General features: G+C 42.6%; 1 protein-coding gene across 1 annotated transcript in view; it reads right to left on the reverse strand.

Moving 5' to 3' along the window:
* Positions 1 to 14,787: 14,787 nt before the first annotated feature.
* TMEM255B (transmembrane protein 255B) overlaps positions 14,788 to 16,520 on the reverse strand; it is a 226,715-nt gene continuing 224,982 nt past the window's right edge. The window contains exon 10 of the mRNA XM_007942404.1: positions 14,788 to 14,955. Within this exon, the coding sequence (XP_007940595.1) occupies positions 14,788 to 14,955 (168 nt within the window). The remainder of the gene's footprint in view (positions 14,956 to 16,520) is intronic.

Genomic DNA, 16,520 nt, shown 5'->3' on the forward strand with positions numbered 1-16,520 from the left:
TTAACCATTGTGCCACTGGGGCTCCTGGTGAAAATGTAAGACATAGAAACACTAGATGGTCCCAGTGACCCTTGAGAGCCAGAGGAGTACCTCCAGGCCAGGCCAGGATTGTGCTCTGAGGCAATGCAGACCACTGGGAGGTTAAATAAAATAATACAGGGTCAGCGCCCCGCACACAGACGTTTCATCCTAGTTTCCCTTCCCCCTCCCTGCACAAGTCCTTCATTTCTTGGCCTCACAGTTTCTCTTTTTAAAAAGGACAATGGAACACTAGGCTACCTAGCAAAAGGTTGGCAGTTCGAACCCAGCCAAAGGCACCTCAGAAGAAAGGTCTGGAGATCTGCTTCTGAAAGGTGACAGCCACAAAAACCCCAGTTCACTCTGCATGTGTGGTGCTGCCGTGAGTCAGAATTGACTCGACAGCAACTGGTCGGTTGGTTTTAAAAAGGAAAATGCTCTATTTCAGAAGGCTGTTAGAGCTGAAAGGGCACTTAATCTGATGTAGAACACAGACCGAATCAGGAAATCCTGGTTTCTATGTTCAGCTTTCCCACTGAACAGTTGTTTTACTTGGTAAGCCTCAGTTCCTCATCTGCAAATGAGGGGGTTGGAATAGATAATTACTTAATGCTCTTTGACTCCAACAGGCTATAATTTTCTAAAGAAAGGATGAAGATGGCAATAGCAAAACCCCTGCAAGCCAACTATATTAAAATTATGTTGAGAAATAGACTCCGTCCCCACATCCTAGGAACTCATTCCTTACAAGGGTAACAAGAACTATGCACAAACAACAAAAATTACAAAAAGGTCTTTGGGTAGAAAAAGCTGCTTTTATTTGGTCCCAAGGGGAAGACTAAGCCTAATGCTTTGAAGCTACAATGAGATATTTGAGTTTAGTGCAAAGGCTGTCTAGAGAGACAATGCCTGGCCTCCCTGGCTAGTGTGTGCCCATAGCCAGAAGGAGCCAAATGGAGGCTAAGCAACCACTTGGTGGGTCCTAGAGAAGATTCCAGCATTTGGTGGGATTTGGACTAGATGAATGAAGATTCTTTGAAGTCTGAGATTCTATTCCTTTGTACCAAACCCCAAAGTATGTTCTGAGGAAGTCTGCAAGATTATGGTTTTGTTAACTTTTAGATCTTGCTTCACAAACGGCAGTAAAGTAGCTCACAGTCCCCATTTCACTACAGAAGTTATGGAATTAATTCCTAAAAGCTGCCTCGATCAAGAACAGAAATGGGTAATCTGAGTTCTGGCAGAAGTCATAATATGGCCCAGCGATAAGCAGGATGGAGAAGGAGGGATAGAAAACCCCAAAGAACTCTCATATGAAAAACAAATTTGACAATAGCTAAGATGAAAAGGAAGAGAAAACTCTTTCACATATCTAGGAAAGAGGTTATGGCTATATGGAACACCATGGAAGCCCCCTGGGAGTCACAAAGTTGAATAAATCCTGAATGGGCCCCAGACTCCTAGAGCCAGGCTGAAAGGGTCCAAAGTCCTTCTTAACCTCATGGCCCCAGAACACCTTCCAATAGGTGGGAAACATCTTACACTACACTTGTTATTGTTAGCTGCTGTCCAGTTGGCCTCTGACTTGTGGTGACCCACAACTCATTGTGACCCCATGTACAACAAAATGAAACACTGCTTGGTCATGCACCATCCCCATGATCAGATGCAGATTGGACCATATGATCTATAAGGTCTTCATTGACTGATTTTTGGAAGTAGGTCACCAGGCCTTTCTTCCTAGTCTACCCTGGTCTAGAAGTTCTGCTGAAATCTGTTCAATATCATAAGCAACATGCAAGCCTCCGCTGATAGATGGGTGGTGGCTCCGCATTAGATGCATTGGGCAGGAATCAAACCCGGGCCTAGCACACAGACAGTGAGCATTCTATCAATGAACCATGAGTGCTCCCTCTAGCCTGTGCTTAGGAGTTGGTAATCACAGAAGCCACTCGAGAAGGACCAAAGGTACAAAAATGGCTTGCCCCAGGACAAGCAGTGATGGCAGAGTTGCCACTCAAGCCTAAGACCCCTTAGTGTCCCAGCAGAGCACTATCCACTCTGCTGCCCAGAATTAGCCTGGATTAGTCACATCAAGAGTCTCTGTTCCCCAACAGTCACTATGGGTTCTTGGCACATTTGCCCTTGTACCCCTGAGGCTCCTGTTAACCTGAATCTACTTTCTCTACCCTTCAGGCCATGGCATCCAACCACATGTCTGGACCGTGTGGGGCACCATCTCCACCCAGTCCCATCATCTTCTGAAGGCATGGCACAGCTTGCCAGGGCTTCGCTGTGTACATTCCTTTGCATTTGTTCTTTCTAAAGTTTTGGCAGCGTCTTAGTATAAAAGTTCTGTTGACTTAAAACCTCAGATTAGTAGTCTAAGAGGTTACTCAGGTAATTTTCCATATTGGCACCATGAAAAACAAAGTGACAAATGGAAGTAGTTGGTCTCTGATAGCAAACATTCATTAAGTCCCTGAGCTGCTCATGCCTATATCATTATCAATGTACACATTTAACCATTGTCTCTATGTTATTTTGTGCTATCTAGTTGATTCTGACTCATAGCAACCCTATAGGACAGATTAAAACCGCTCCATCGTGTTTTCTAGGCTTCAATCTTTACAGGAGCGAATTACCAGGTCTTTTCTTCTGTGGAGAAGCTGGTGGGTTGGAACTGCCAATTTTTCAGTTAGCACCCAAGCACTTTAACTATCTCACCACCAGGGCTCCTTAATGTCCCTGTAGTTGACGTGATTGTTTTTCACCCAATCTCTTCTAATAGCGGGGGCTCTGGTGGCATAGTGCCTAAGGCATTTGACTGCTCACCAGAAGGCTGGAAGTTCATACCCACCAGCCACTCCTTGGAAGGAAGGTTGGGCAATCTACTTCCGTAGGGATATCCTCTTGGAAACCTAAGGGGTCGCTATGAGTCGGATCCAACTCGATGGCAGTGAGTTTGGTTTTTTTGGTTTTCTTCTAATAGCAGTGCCATAGCTTTTCCTCAAAGAAAACATCCTTTTCCTAATCTTGGACCAGGTTTATGACCAGGGCAGACATGTGGTTCAGGATCATACCAATAAGTGGATCCCAAATCTAGTCCCACTGTACCTGGTTCTGTGATGAGCAGGTGACTTGATTGGGATGAAGAGAGTCAGGTTTTCTTGGAGAAGAGAATTCTCTTCTCACTGGCCTTAGAATTGTGAGGACATAAGCTTTGAGCTGTTCATCTGGAGGTAAGAGAATCCAGCCAAGGTAGTAGCTCTAGTTACTGGGGACTTGGATATGTAATCAGAAGTCTAAAACATGGATGCTATTTATTTACTAAATAGGAGATCTAACTTAGACCATGATGGGGCCCTCTCCCCGGAGCCAGCTGAGCACTTAGACAGTGTGGTTCCTCCAGTGGCCTCTAGGGGATGAATCACCCTGTGCTGCCCACTCATATTGCCTCCAAGAGTCCAAACCCATTTTGGAGGCCTGATCCATTCCTCTACCTAGCCACTAAACAAAGTCACCATACCATTTCCCTGAGTGCTTTCTGGTTTTCGTTCACTGTGGAGGTATCTCTGAAGTATTCTCGTGGAATGCTCCCCTGGCTGACTGGAAGCCTTCTTGTTGGCCAGCCCTAATTCTGAGAAAGCCAAGATAGCCAAGAGCAGACGATGACAAATCCTGAATTTTGGGGTCAGGATCACTCTTGAACCCATACAGAAACAGAATGCAAAGGCCAGCATCTCAGATTCAGCAGCTGCTTTTGAAGGTCTCTTCTGTCCTGGGGAGAATTAGGCACACCTCTGTTTCCTGGTATGGTTTCTTTAGACTTCCATTTGGTGCCAGGAGGGCTGTTCTACTTACTGCCAAGAAAAAGCATATAGCTGTTAGGGAGCCAAATGCTGCAACTCATTCCCCCAGATGTGCCTGCCAGTTTGGCCTTCTTGCCAGCTTCTGCTTCCAGGCAGAGCCTGGGCTGAGACAGATGGCATGGTTGATATTTTCTGATGTGTATTATGGAGAAGGAGCCATGTAATGAATTGTACTGTTGACACTTTTATGGTCTGAGTTGATTTTTTTATTTTTCATTTAAGGGAGATGCCATAATAGTTGTCATTTTTTTTGGTTTTTATTCTAAATAAAGGATATTATTGAGAAGCTTTTTTTGTTGTGAGGGGTTGTCCTGTGCATTGTAGGATGTTTAGTAGCATCTTTGGCCAGTAGAAAATCCTCCTTCTCCACACCTCCACACATTTGTGACAATCAAAAATGTCTCCAGCTATTACCAAATGTTTCCTGTGGGCAAGATCGCCTACCCACCCACCATGGAAAACCATGTTTTTTTTAAAAAAAGGGGATTTGACTCCTACCTCACATAATACACAAAAAAAATCAACTCCAGGCAACACTATAAAACATTTAGGAGATAATATAAGACAGGGTAAACTATAGTTTGTGACCCACCATTGTTTTCATAAATAAAGCTTTATTGGAACACAGCTGTACTCATTCATTTATGATTGTTTATGGCTTCTTTTGCACTACAACAGCAGAGTTGAGTAGTTGTAACCGACCATGTGACTCACAAAACCTAGGCATCTGGCTGCTAACCAGAAGGCTGGCGGTTGAAACCCACCAGCCACTTCTCAGAAGGAAGACTGGGCAATCTACTTCCGAGAGATACGGCCTCAGAAACCCAAGGAGGGGTTGCTATGAGTCAAGTCAACTCAACGTCAGTGAATTTGTTTTTTTATTTTTTTAGACCTTTACAAAAAAAAATTGCTGACCCTTGGGATGGAAGGATATTTTTATGATCTAGGATAGGGAAAGACTTCTTAAATAAAAGACAAAAAAAAGAAAGAAAGAAACCACTAATGATAAAGGAAAAGATTTTAAAATGAGAAGTTTTGATTATAAAGGCACCATAAGCAGTGTGAAAAGCAAACTTTGAATAAACAAAGATATTTGGGAACACAAGTAACCAAAAAGGGCTCTTATCTGGGATAGCTAGTGAATGCCTATCAACCAGTAACAGAAAGTTAACCACCCAGTAGAAAAATGGACAAAAGATTTGAACAAAAACATAACAAAAGAAGAAACTCACATGGCCAAGTGGCTTGTCAAATGGTGCTCAACCTCATTAGTAAATTAAAAACACAATAATAATAATAAAAAAAAACCAACAATGAAATACCCTTCCAAATGGTTAAGGAGTTTCAAATTTAATCATACCTGAGCATTTACTATAATCCTAGCACTGTTCTAACTGCTTCTTTAAATTAATCTTTGTGACAGCTTTATAAGTGGGCAGGTACTACAAGCACTCAGCTATCAACCAAAAAGTTGTTAGTTTGAACCCATCCAAAGGAGCTTTGGAAGAAGGATGTAGAGCACTAGGAACCTCCATACTCTGCTAGTGAGAGGGTGTATTGATACAACCACTTTGAAAAGACTTCAGCATCATCCAGCAAATTTCAGTATTCACATCCCCTGTGATCGACGTTTTTCCACTCCTAGGACATGCTCTAGAAAACCCACATACATGTGCACCAGGGTATACATACAGGAGTGTAGATCAAGGCACAGTTTATAATAGACCTAAACCAGAAACAATCCAAATGTCCACCAACAGTAACATGGACAATTAAATTATTATGATTATAACAATATTCATAAAACGTAACAATATACAGCAATAGAAATGACCTCATGCATGAATCTTACAATGTTGAGCAAAAGGAACAAGATGGAAAACATATAAAGGTCGAGAACAATATTGTTAAGCAAAACAGTATTATTAGGAGGTAAAACTTTAAAGTAAAGCAAGTGAGACAGGCAGGGAATCGAGCTTGCCAGGCCAGACAAGCCCCTGAACCAATGCCCTTGAAATTTAAGCCTATGTGCAGACCACCACATAATTCTGGCTGCTGGCGTCAGAAAACTGATTAGTTGGCAAACCAGGTGCTTGGGCAAGATAAAGAGGCTGCTAATTAAAGGACCCGTGGTGCCTAAAAGAACATGACTGCTAACCAGAAGGCTGATGCAGTATTTCTACAAAATAGATATAAATAAAATTGTTACCATCCTAAGAGGTAGCTCTGGTAGCGTAGTGCCTAAGGCACTACCAGAAGGCTGGCGGTTCAAACCCACCAGCCACTCCTCGGAAGGAAGATAGGGCAATCTACTTCCTTAGTGATACCGCCTGGGAAACCCAGGGGTCGCTATGATCGGGTCCGACTTGACGGCACATAACAGCAACAATTAAAGGACCATAGGTCTGACTACTTATAAAATCCTGATAAACCTCTGCATTGCTTTTTCAAGCCTTTCATTCGGCGCCCACCAGGTACGGAGCATGCGCAGTAAAGTCAATGGGGCCAACATAGTGAGCTTCCACCAGGGGCAGGCAAGAGCAACAATCTCTCACTGGGGCTCGAACTGGGGCCCAGAGACATCACGCATGAGTGAGTATCTTGCTCCTCAGAACCCTACCTTTTTCATGAATAAAAATGATGCCTTTTTCCTGCTGAAGATCTTTATAAATCTTAGGAATCCCTTTGCTTGGGGAGAGACCTGAGGCTAGTGTGGGTGAAAGCCCCTCTCTGTCTCTCGCTACAGAGCCGCTCCTCTCTCCTCTCTCCTTAATAAACTTTGGTTTGTGTGGACATTTTGCCTATTATATTCAATTCTTTGTCAGTAGAAGACAAGGACCCCTGCTCAGGGTCTCAGGCATCCTGGTAACACAAGGAAATTATTATCATAAAAGTCTGGTAGTGTTTTCCACTAGGAGATAGAAAGAAATGGGGATGCATTTCCAGATGCTAGTAATAATGTCTGTTTCTTGCCCTGGGAAGTTACACGGGCATTTGCCTTGTAATTACTCATTATATTATACATTTATTTTAAGCACTTTTTCTGCATGTGTATAAAATTTCATAATTAAAAAATTTTAGAAAGTGACAAAGGGAAATCTACATAGATATTTAACCCACTGCCATCAAGTCAATTCTGACTCATAGCAACCCCCATAGGGTTTTCAAGGCTGTAAATCTTTATGAAAGCAGAGTGCCTCATGGAGTGACTGGTGGGTTCAAACTGCCAACCTTTTGGTTAGCAGCCCAAAGCCATAACCACAACATCATCAGAGCCCCTCTTAGATTTTGTTGTTATGTGCCCTCGAGTGTACTCATAGCGACCCCTCCTTGGGTTTCCGAGGCGGTATCATGGAAGTAGATTGCCCAACCTTCCTTCGGAGGAGTGGCTGGTGGGTTTGAACCTCCAGCCTTCTGGTAGTGCCTTAGGCACTACGCTACCAGAGCTCTCTCTTAGATGGTAACAGTTTTATTTATATCTATTTTGTAGAGATACTGCATCAGAATCCCAAGGAGGGGTTGCTATGAGACGACTTGAGGACAGTGAGTTTGTTTGTTTGTTTTTAATCTATCTATATGTAAATAAAACCATTGCCATCTAAGAAACTGCTAATTGAGTGAGGTCCATGCTCTTATGAACTTCCTTTCTTCTCTGTGGTTCAGATGGAAGTCTTTGGGTGGTTCAGTTAATGTGCCTCACTGCTAACTGAAAGGTTAGAGGTTTGAGTCCACCCAGAGGAACATAAGAAGCTTGGCAAACTACTTCCAAAAACTCAGCAATTGAAAACCCTGTGGAACACAGTTCTGTTCTACACAGGTGAGGTTGCCTTGAGTCAAGATTGACTTGAAAGTAACTGGCTACTGGTGGTTCAGGCAACAAGTTCACAGGAACATTTCCCCCTGAAGCTTCAGAGGGTATCTGTACTCCTGAAGCCTTTCTGCAACCTTTGTATTTCCATTTCCAAGTCCAGAGGGGGACAAAATTCATCTGGGTAAAAATAGGACTGGAAAGGGGGCGGGCAGTCGTGGAGGGCAGAGTAGTGCCTGTGGCTCTGCTGGGTTATCCATAGGACACTCAGAGATTGGACTGCTCTTTATAATGATGATGATAATTATTATTGTTAACTGAGCACTTACTATACTCCTAGCACTGTTCTAAAGGAGCTCTGGTGGCATAGTGGGTAAGGCATTTGGCTGCTAACCAGAAGGTCAGCAATTCAAACCCACCAGCCGCTCCATGAAAGGAAGATGGGGCGATCTACTTCCATAAAGATTTACAGCCTCAGAAACCCAATGAGGGTCGTTACGAGTCAGAACCAACTCAATGGCAGCGAGTTTGGTTTGGTTTTGATTTAACACTGTTCCAAGTGCTTCATTAAATTAATCTTCTTGACTACTTTATAAACAGGCAGATACTGCAAGCACTCAGCTACCAACCAAAAGGTTGATAGTTTGAACCCATCCAAAGTCGCTTTGGAAGAAAGTCCTGGTGATCTACTTTGGAAAAATGACCACCATTGAAAATCCTGTGCAGCACAGTTCTATTCTCAACAGCAACTGGTTTACTACACTTATCATGCCTCCTTTTCTGACTGAGATGTAATTCACATACCATAATATTCATCCTGTTAAAATGTACAATTCAGTGATTTTTAGTATGTTGACAAGTTGTGTAACCATTTCCATGAATTCCAGAACATTTTCATCACCCCATACCCTTGGTGACCACTAATCTACTTTCTGTCTCTGAATTTGCCTATTCTGGACATTTTAAATAAATGGAATCATATAATATGTGGTCTTCTGTATCAACTTCTTTCACTAGCATAATGTACAATGTATCAGTATTTCATCCCTTTTTATGGCTGAATAATATTCCATTGTATATATGTACCACGTTTTGTATGTCTATTCATCAGTTAATGGACACTTGGGTTGTTTCCAATTTTGGGCTATCATGAAAAATACTACTATACTATATACCTTTGAGAAATGTGGACAGAAGGCCCAAGGAAGTTAAGTAAATGTCTAAGGTCATGAAGCTAATAGAATGGAGTTGGTTTCAGAGTCCATGTTCTCATTATCCTGTCCAGCCACCACTGAGTGCTATGTGCAGCTTCTCTAACCTTTCTGACCATAGGCAGGCTCCCAGACACCCTTGAAGTGGATGAGGAATGCCTGTCTCCTTGGCAGCCTTGTCACTAGCTGATGCAACAAGCACAGGTGGGGCAATGGCAACAGCACCACCCTCCCCTGACAAACACCTCCAGTCCCACCCTCCAGAATGTAATACTGGGGAGGGAAGAGAAGCAAGGAGAAAGACCAAGTGTTCCTTTCTATCTCCTGTCTCCCAAACTCTCAAAGGAGGTATTTGTAAGATGTCTGTACTCAGGAGAGCCAAAGCATAGAAAAAGCTCTCAAAACAGTCAGGAGACATCTCCCGTAAGACCTCCATGGCGCATCTCACACCCCACCAGCTTCCAGCACAGGGTCTACTGAGTGCCAACCTCCATCTGTGGGTGGAAACCAAGGCAGAGTACATTCAGCAAGGGGGCAGGGGCTCAGCATGAAAAGACCCATCAAGACCCAGTCCTGAGAGTAGAATCAACAGCAGTGCTATAAGAACTGCCAATCTGGGACCACCCTGTGGAGGATACTGCCATCACTCAGGGCCCTCTCTGTGCTCTGTTGCCATGAAATACTTTGTCAGAAATCAATCCTTCCCAGAGGAAGGTGTTGTGCTGCCAAGAATGACAATTGACAAATGGAGAACTTTCTTATACTACAAAAAGGAGAGAAACCTAGGTTGCTGCAGGCATGCCAGACAGAGGTTACTAAAGATCCACCACATGGAAGAATTGCTGTAATATTTCCAAAGTTTATTTCCTAAGCAATGGGGGTAGTGTCATTTGACCAAATTACACTTCTTTGCACTTTGAACCAAGAACATAAAAACAAAGATCCACTAGAAAGTCATTTAGATGTGGGAAGAATTATTCTAAGAATTATTCTTAGAACCTACCAGACTCTTAATAGGCTGACCAAGTTTTGACATGATTGAAGTCTGCCATATAACAGAGCAGCAACACACATCCATCCAGCATTTTGTTTTGTTTTTAACATATTAAGATGGAAGTCCACGTGGCAGACACATGTTGAGCAAGTCAGGCCACTGGGCAGAGCTTCAAAAGAGCAAGTCATCAGGGGTGTGGCCACAGGGAGATGGGCTGTTACACATCTCAAGGGCCAGTTCCAGAGTCAACAGCTCACCCCTAGCCCTAGGTTCTGGCAGGCTTCTCCATTTCTTCACCCCTTATGATATCACTATGTTTTTTCTTGGTCTGTGCATTTGCTCAAATGGGCCCAGGAATAATTGAACTCTCTGTCAGCCTCTCCACAGGGAGGGGCCATAGGGATTCTTTTCTCCCAGCAGCCTCCAAAAACCTCGGATTCTTTGTTTAGAGCCTGGAACACAGAACAAGGCATCCTTTAGTCCAAGAGGAACCAGACCTAGTAAATATACACTATTTTCTGAAGAAGAAGTCCGGTGGCACAATGGTTAAAGTGTTCAGCTGCTAACTAAAAGGTCAGCAGTTTGAACCTACCAGTGGCTCCATGGAAGGAAAGACCTGGAAATCTGCTTGCATAAAGATTACAGCCTTGGAAACCCTATGGGGCAGTTCCACTCTGTCCTATAGGGTTGCTATGAGTAGGGACTTCCTCGACAGCACACGACGACATTTTGCCAAGACCACTCATTAATAGCATAGTGCCTAAGGCACTTGACTGCTAACCAGAAAGCTGGCGGTTCAAACCCACCAGCCACTCCTCGGAAGGAAGATGGGGCGATCTATTTCTGTAGTGATACTGCCTCGGAAACCCAAGGAGGGGTCGCTATGAGTCGGGTCTGACTCAACAGTACATAACAACAACAACAACTCATTAATACATCTGGCTCATTTGCAACTTCTTGAACTTTCTTTTCCATAGAAAGAAAAATGACAACATTATCATCACTCTGTCAAATACCAACTCCTGACAGTTTAAAAAGAGTACAGGTCAACACTGTAGATCATATTCATATTATATCACTTTATAAGAGAGACTTAAATGCCCTTCTATAGTAAGTCAATCATGAGTGTACGGGATAAAGAGGGTCTAACTAAGGTGAAGAGGAGGTAGAGAGTTAACTGAGCCACTCAGGGCTGGCAGGTACCATGCTAGGTGCTTTATACAGAGTAACCGAAGTGGTCTCAAAGGGTGTATGTACACACAGGCATGGTCCAACAGAGGATTTCAGATAAGTGTCCTCAATTTAAATGTTGAAAAGACTTTTATAAATGTAACAAACTGTGGGTATATAAACTCTTTGGTATCTGTGGAATGGCATTTCCCAATAGATATTGTGAGAGAAAATTAAAATGGCAGGATCTTATCTGACATTAAGCAAAATGAATGGATTAGTTAGATGTTGCAGATGTATATTTTAATCAAGTAAACAAAAACAGATGCCATAATGAACATGAAGCAAAGATTACTTGGAAATTCATGGAACTAGAGGATAGGCAGTTTGGGAAGAGATGGAACAGAAATGTGTGTGTATAAGTGAGAATCTAGCGAATCACCCCTCAGAAGGCCTTAGAGCTTTAGTTGGTCAATTGACTATTTATGCTTTACTCATTAATATTCTAAGATCCTTCTCAATATAAATAAATATATCTGTGACTATCCAATTCTTCAATTTTATTGGCAATCCCTAAATTTATATGAGGAGTTTATGGGTGGTGCAAAACATTAAGTGCTTGATGACTAGCCAAAATATTGGTGGCTCAAACCCACCCAGAGACATCTTGGAAGACAGTCCTGCTGATCTGTTTGACAGCCCTGTGGAGTAGTTCTATTTTGCATACACGGGGTCATCATGAGTCAGAATTGACTCAACAGGAACTAACAACAACAAATTTACACGTGTGACTTTTACAATAAAGTTATGAGCTTGCCTCCTAGCTGCTGCTGCTGCTGCTGCTTTTTTTTTTTTAAGGAGAATCAACTATGTTTTAGGAGAGTATGGGAAACGTATCTTCTATTATACCAACTCATGAGGCAATCCAGAATGTAAACTTTCTGTCCCCTTGACCTCTCATCTAATGAGGTTTAAAGACATGAATAGGCTGTAAACATTAAGAAGTTTGTGCTTTCCTTTTGCAAAATTACCAACGAGACCCATTTGGTTCTTTATAACCCTCTGATCAGAAATAAGAATCTCCTAAAAAAAAAAAAAGAATCCCCTTCCATACTCTGATGGTCAAGGGAAATGCAATCATTTGGATTATCTCTTTATACATTATTGTCTTACATGATGTTTGAACTTCTTTGGTAAAAAGTGACCTTACCAAACTGCAGCAGATGGATTGGACTATTTCTGCCATGGCCCACCTTATGAACAGTGTGACCCTTTTACTATGGAATTCTGAGATACACCATATAGGTCATTCCTAGGCCAAAACTACCACATTATTATCCTGCAAACCCTCCTAGGAAGGGGACTTTTGCCAGATTATCAGGTTAGCACTTTAACCAGGGTTTATTTTATCAAGTAACCAACTATCAAGCAGAAGAAAGAGGACACAGACAAGTAAGTTATGATGACTTAGGGAAGAAGTGAAGAGAGAATTTGTGAATGTATGGGACTAACTGGGTAGAGAATTTTAAAGAAGGCTTTGAACAGTTAGAGGGAGAACAAGATTGTTGGTGTGGAAACAGAAGACTAAACAGGGAAGACCAAGGAGGTTTTGAAACCTAACATAATGTTACATTATTTCACAGTATGTCCAAGAGCTCTATTTCAGCCAATGGGAATTGTTTTCTCTAATTTTTGTATTTTTCAAGTTACACCCAAGCAAGTCAAACAATTCAGAAAAATTTCCCTCTAATAGTACAACCTAAAATAGCAAATTGAAAAGAATATTGCTGAATGAGTTCTATTAATGGTCTTTGGATCTCAACTTCAAGAGACGTAATCAGTCAAGGACAAAAAGGAAGCGAGTACGACCACGTTTCAGGTATGAGTAGGTCATGGCTGTATTCTCACAGGTCAGTCAGGCACCAAAGAGAGGTCAAGGGAGGTTCCCTTGGAAAACACTTGGCTCATGAGCCCGATAATGATAACAAAATAAGGGTTCACAGACCGGTGACCATCCACCATGCCTCTCTCTTCCTTATATTTGGCCTTTCTAAGCACCAGCCACTCCTCGGAAGGAAGATGGGACAATCTACTTCCGTAGTGATACTGCCTCGGAAACCCAAGGAGGGGTCGCTATGAGTCAGGTCCGAGTCAACGGCACATAACAACAACAACAACAACAACAAAGCTCAATTAGCCTGATTCCAGGGATTTGACTTACCATATGTGTTTCTATGTTCCAGGTGTGTCACCTTTCTTATATGAATGCATATTCTTTGCCGACTTTATAGGAAGTTTTCTGTATTCTCAGAAAAGTGAACATATTTCTGGAACATGCTGAGAATATTTTGTCTTAGACAGAACTGTGGTTCACAGCCAGCAGGGGGAGCACAAGACCATGTCTTCATAAAACTACTGCCCCCCCCCCTTTTTCCTTTCCTTCCTTCTCCATCTCTCCCCTCCCCTCCTTTCCTCTCTCCTCTCCTTCCTTTTTCCCTTCTCTTTCTCTTTCCTTCACTTCTTTTCCATTTCCCAAAAGACTGAGAACTATAATCCAGGGACTCCAATCTGTCACTCAATCCTGGATTTGATTATTTCCAAGGTTTGTGCTCACCTGTTTAACCAGGGGTGTCTAACACAGGGTGGGCACATATTGGGCTCTTGGTGAATATTTGTCGACGTACAATAGGGATAGATGCAACCCCAGACTCTTGAAGTTGATCTCAGATACATCCATTGAGTCATATTCATTTTAGAGCAGAGAGGTTAAATAGTTAGAAGTTACCTTCTCTGCAAGCAAGGAGGATTCCCTCCACAGTAGTGCTCTGTAGAGTGGATCTCACTCTGGGAAGGCAGACTCTCAAAAAAGTTTATGAGGAATGCCAGGTGGAAGCCCAGACATAAATATGAACTATTCCACCTCAGATAGAAAAAACAGGTGGCAAAGGCAGATTTTATGTGTGAGAGATGGAAGAGACTACACACACAGAATCCAGTCAACTCATAGGTCTTTGAAAACAACATGTTATATTTGAGCAAGAGTATCTTTTCTTTCCAAGCAAAGCCAGCCAGGAGAGCACTGCTTACATGGGGTGGGTGGGGACATATACACACACATAGATTTAAATGCATGTAAACAAACAATATATTTCCTTAAAAAATAATCCTTACACAGGAACACACTGGACCTTATTTCCTTTAAAAATAATTAACTAATAAGAGGATGGTAGAGAAATCAAACAGAGAATATCTGTTTGTTTTTTCTAAGTGAGGACAAAATACCAGGACAGCTTCTTTTAAGCAAGGAGGTTCCAGGTTGAAATTTTAAGTGATATTTGTATCTATTTATGAAAAGGGAGACAGGCATATACAAAGGAGGTGGTGTCACCTCTGTAGGGAACAGACATTTCTGATTGGCAATACCCACTCTCTCTTCCCTGCTGCTGTTTACAGGCTGGGAGAAGTGGCAGGGCAGGGAGGGTGCCTGCCCAGGCCTGGGTTAGCATGGGGTCTGCTGTCCTCTTCCTTGCTCTGGTGCTCAGCAGAGGGGACATGACCAGGGGAGGGATGAAGGGTGTGCACTCCTGCAGGGCTCTCCTGAGTTACCTCTGGGCAATTGGTCAAAGAAGCAGGGTTTCTAGAAGGTGGTGGTGTGTTTTAAAACAAACCAAAAAAAAAAAAAAATTTATTTTTTTTAAATCTATCGCCTCTGTGTCATGGTGCGTAGGGGGGAGGTTTCTCCCCTGGGAGGAGATAAGTTGGTGTATAAATTGGTGGGGCATTGGGAGGAAGCCCGTAGTTGGAGCTGGATTGAGACGGAGGCTGCGTGTCATCAGATAAAGAGATATCAGTGGAAGACGAGACTGGAAAGTTGCTGGAGGGCTGCAATTAAACAGAAACGGCTTCTTCAGTAAGCAGGTAAAATGATGTATGCAGTCCGTGTATGGAGAAGCATGACAACATGCTAAGCGCCAATAAAGTCCCTTGAAAGAGCTGATGTTGGGCACGGGCCCCCTCCCAGCCCCAGCCCCAGCCTCACCCACTTAATCAAAGGGTTGCCCTTCTAGAGGAAATGCTCTATGACCACAGAAAGCATCCCTCAGAGTAAGGCAGAGCAGAGAGGGACCCTTGCTACCTAGGCCAGCTGGAGCAGGCAAGCCTCCTTTTCACAAGCTCCCCTTTTAAAAACCACATAGCTGCTTGAAAAGAGGGTTTTCGGGGATGGCCTCAGAAGGGCTTTGCTAAAAGCACATCTGTTCAATCACTCACGCCTCTATAGCCTGTATGGCTGATGAACATTAGCCTTTTACCTTTCAAGGTGATTACCAGACTGACACCAGGGTAGGAAGAAATTAGAACACAGTACAAGGAAAAGCCTGCCACCACGCCACCCTCCCATCTATCCTATGGGACTACAGTCAGAACAGATCACAGCAACTGGGAGGCAGCAATATTGTTACTCTCTTGATGATGGGCTCTTCCGGGCTCATCTAACTCTTATATTTTAAGGAAAAAGAAAAAATCCAAGAGCATCAAGATTTTCAACATAATTCAAGTTAAAGTGATTTGAGAAAAATGTGAGAGGAAGACACAGATTTTAAATCAATAAAATTTGCAGTCTTTCTCCATTATTCTTTTACTTACCAACAAACCTCTTAAATGGTAGTTGTTATTTTAAGTTCTATGGGTTAAAATGATCCTACCAAAAAAAAAAAATTTTTAAATAAAGCTAACAAAACCACCCTTTATGAAATAACGCAGGATGAGTTCCTTAAAAATCACTTCTGTAATCAACCCAGATGTGTGTGTGTGTGTGTGTGCATGTGCATTCCAGTGTTCTCTGCCACCCGGGTGTACTCCAGGATCCCCTGAGGTGTCATCCTGTCTAGCCCCCTTTCTGAACACATCCCCATTATGGAAACCTAATAGGCCAACTAGGAGCTCTAGTAGCATAGTGCTTAAGGCAATTGATTACTAACCAGAAGGCTGGCAGTTCAAACCCACCAGCCACTCCTCAGAAGGAAGGTTGGGCAATCTACTTCCATAGTGATCCTGCCTCGGAAACCCAAGGAAGGGTTGCTATGAGTGAGGTCTGACTCGACGGCACATAACAACAATAACAACAATGGGGCAACTGGACTTCATGATTCAGAAAGGAGATTCTCCTTACAGCGGCTGAAGTCAAGAACTCCACTCCTTTAAAGAGGTAATTATAACATCAGTATTCAATCCTACTTCCATAGTGATACTGCCTCGGAAACCCAAGGAGGGGTCTCTGTGAGTCGGGGGCGACTCGATGGCAAATAACAACAGCAACAACAATGATCAGCTTAAAATATATTAATGGAAGATGAGATATATAACCATATATCAATATACTGTGTGTGTGTGTGTATATATATATATATATATATATATATTTGTTGTTGTTGTTGTTGTTGTTGTTA

This window comes from Orycteropus afer, unplaced genomic scaffold, assembly GCF_000298275.1.
Source record: "Orycteropus afer afer isolate SDZICR_OR568_19922 unplaced genomic scaffold, OryAfe1.0 scaffold00089, whole genome shotgun sequence".
Classification (NCBI taxonomy): Eukaryota; Metazoa; Chordata; class Mammalia; order Tubulidentata; family Orycteropodidae; genus Orycteropus; species Orycteropus afer.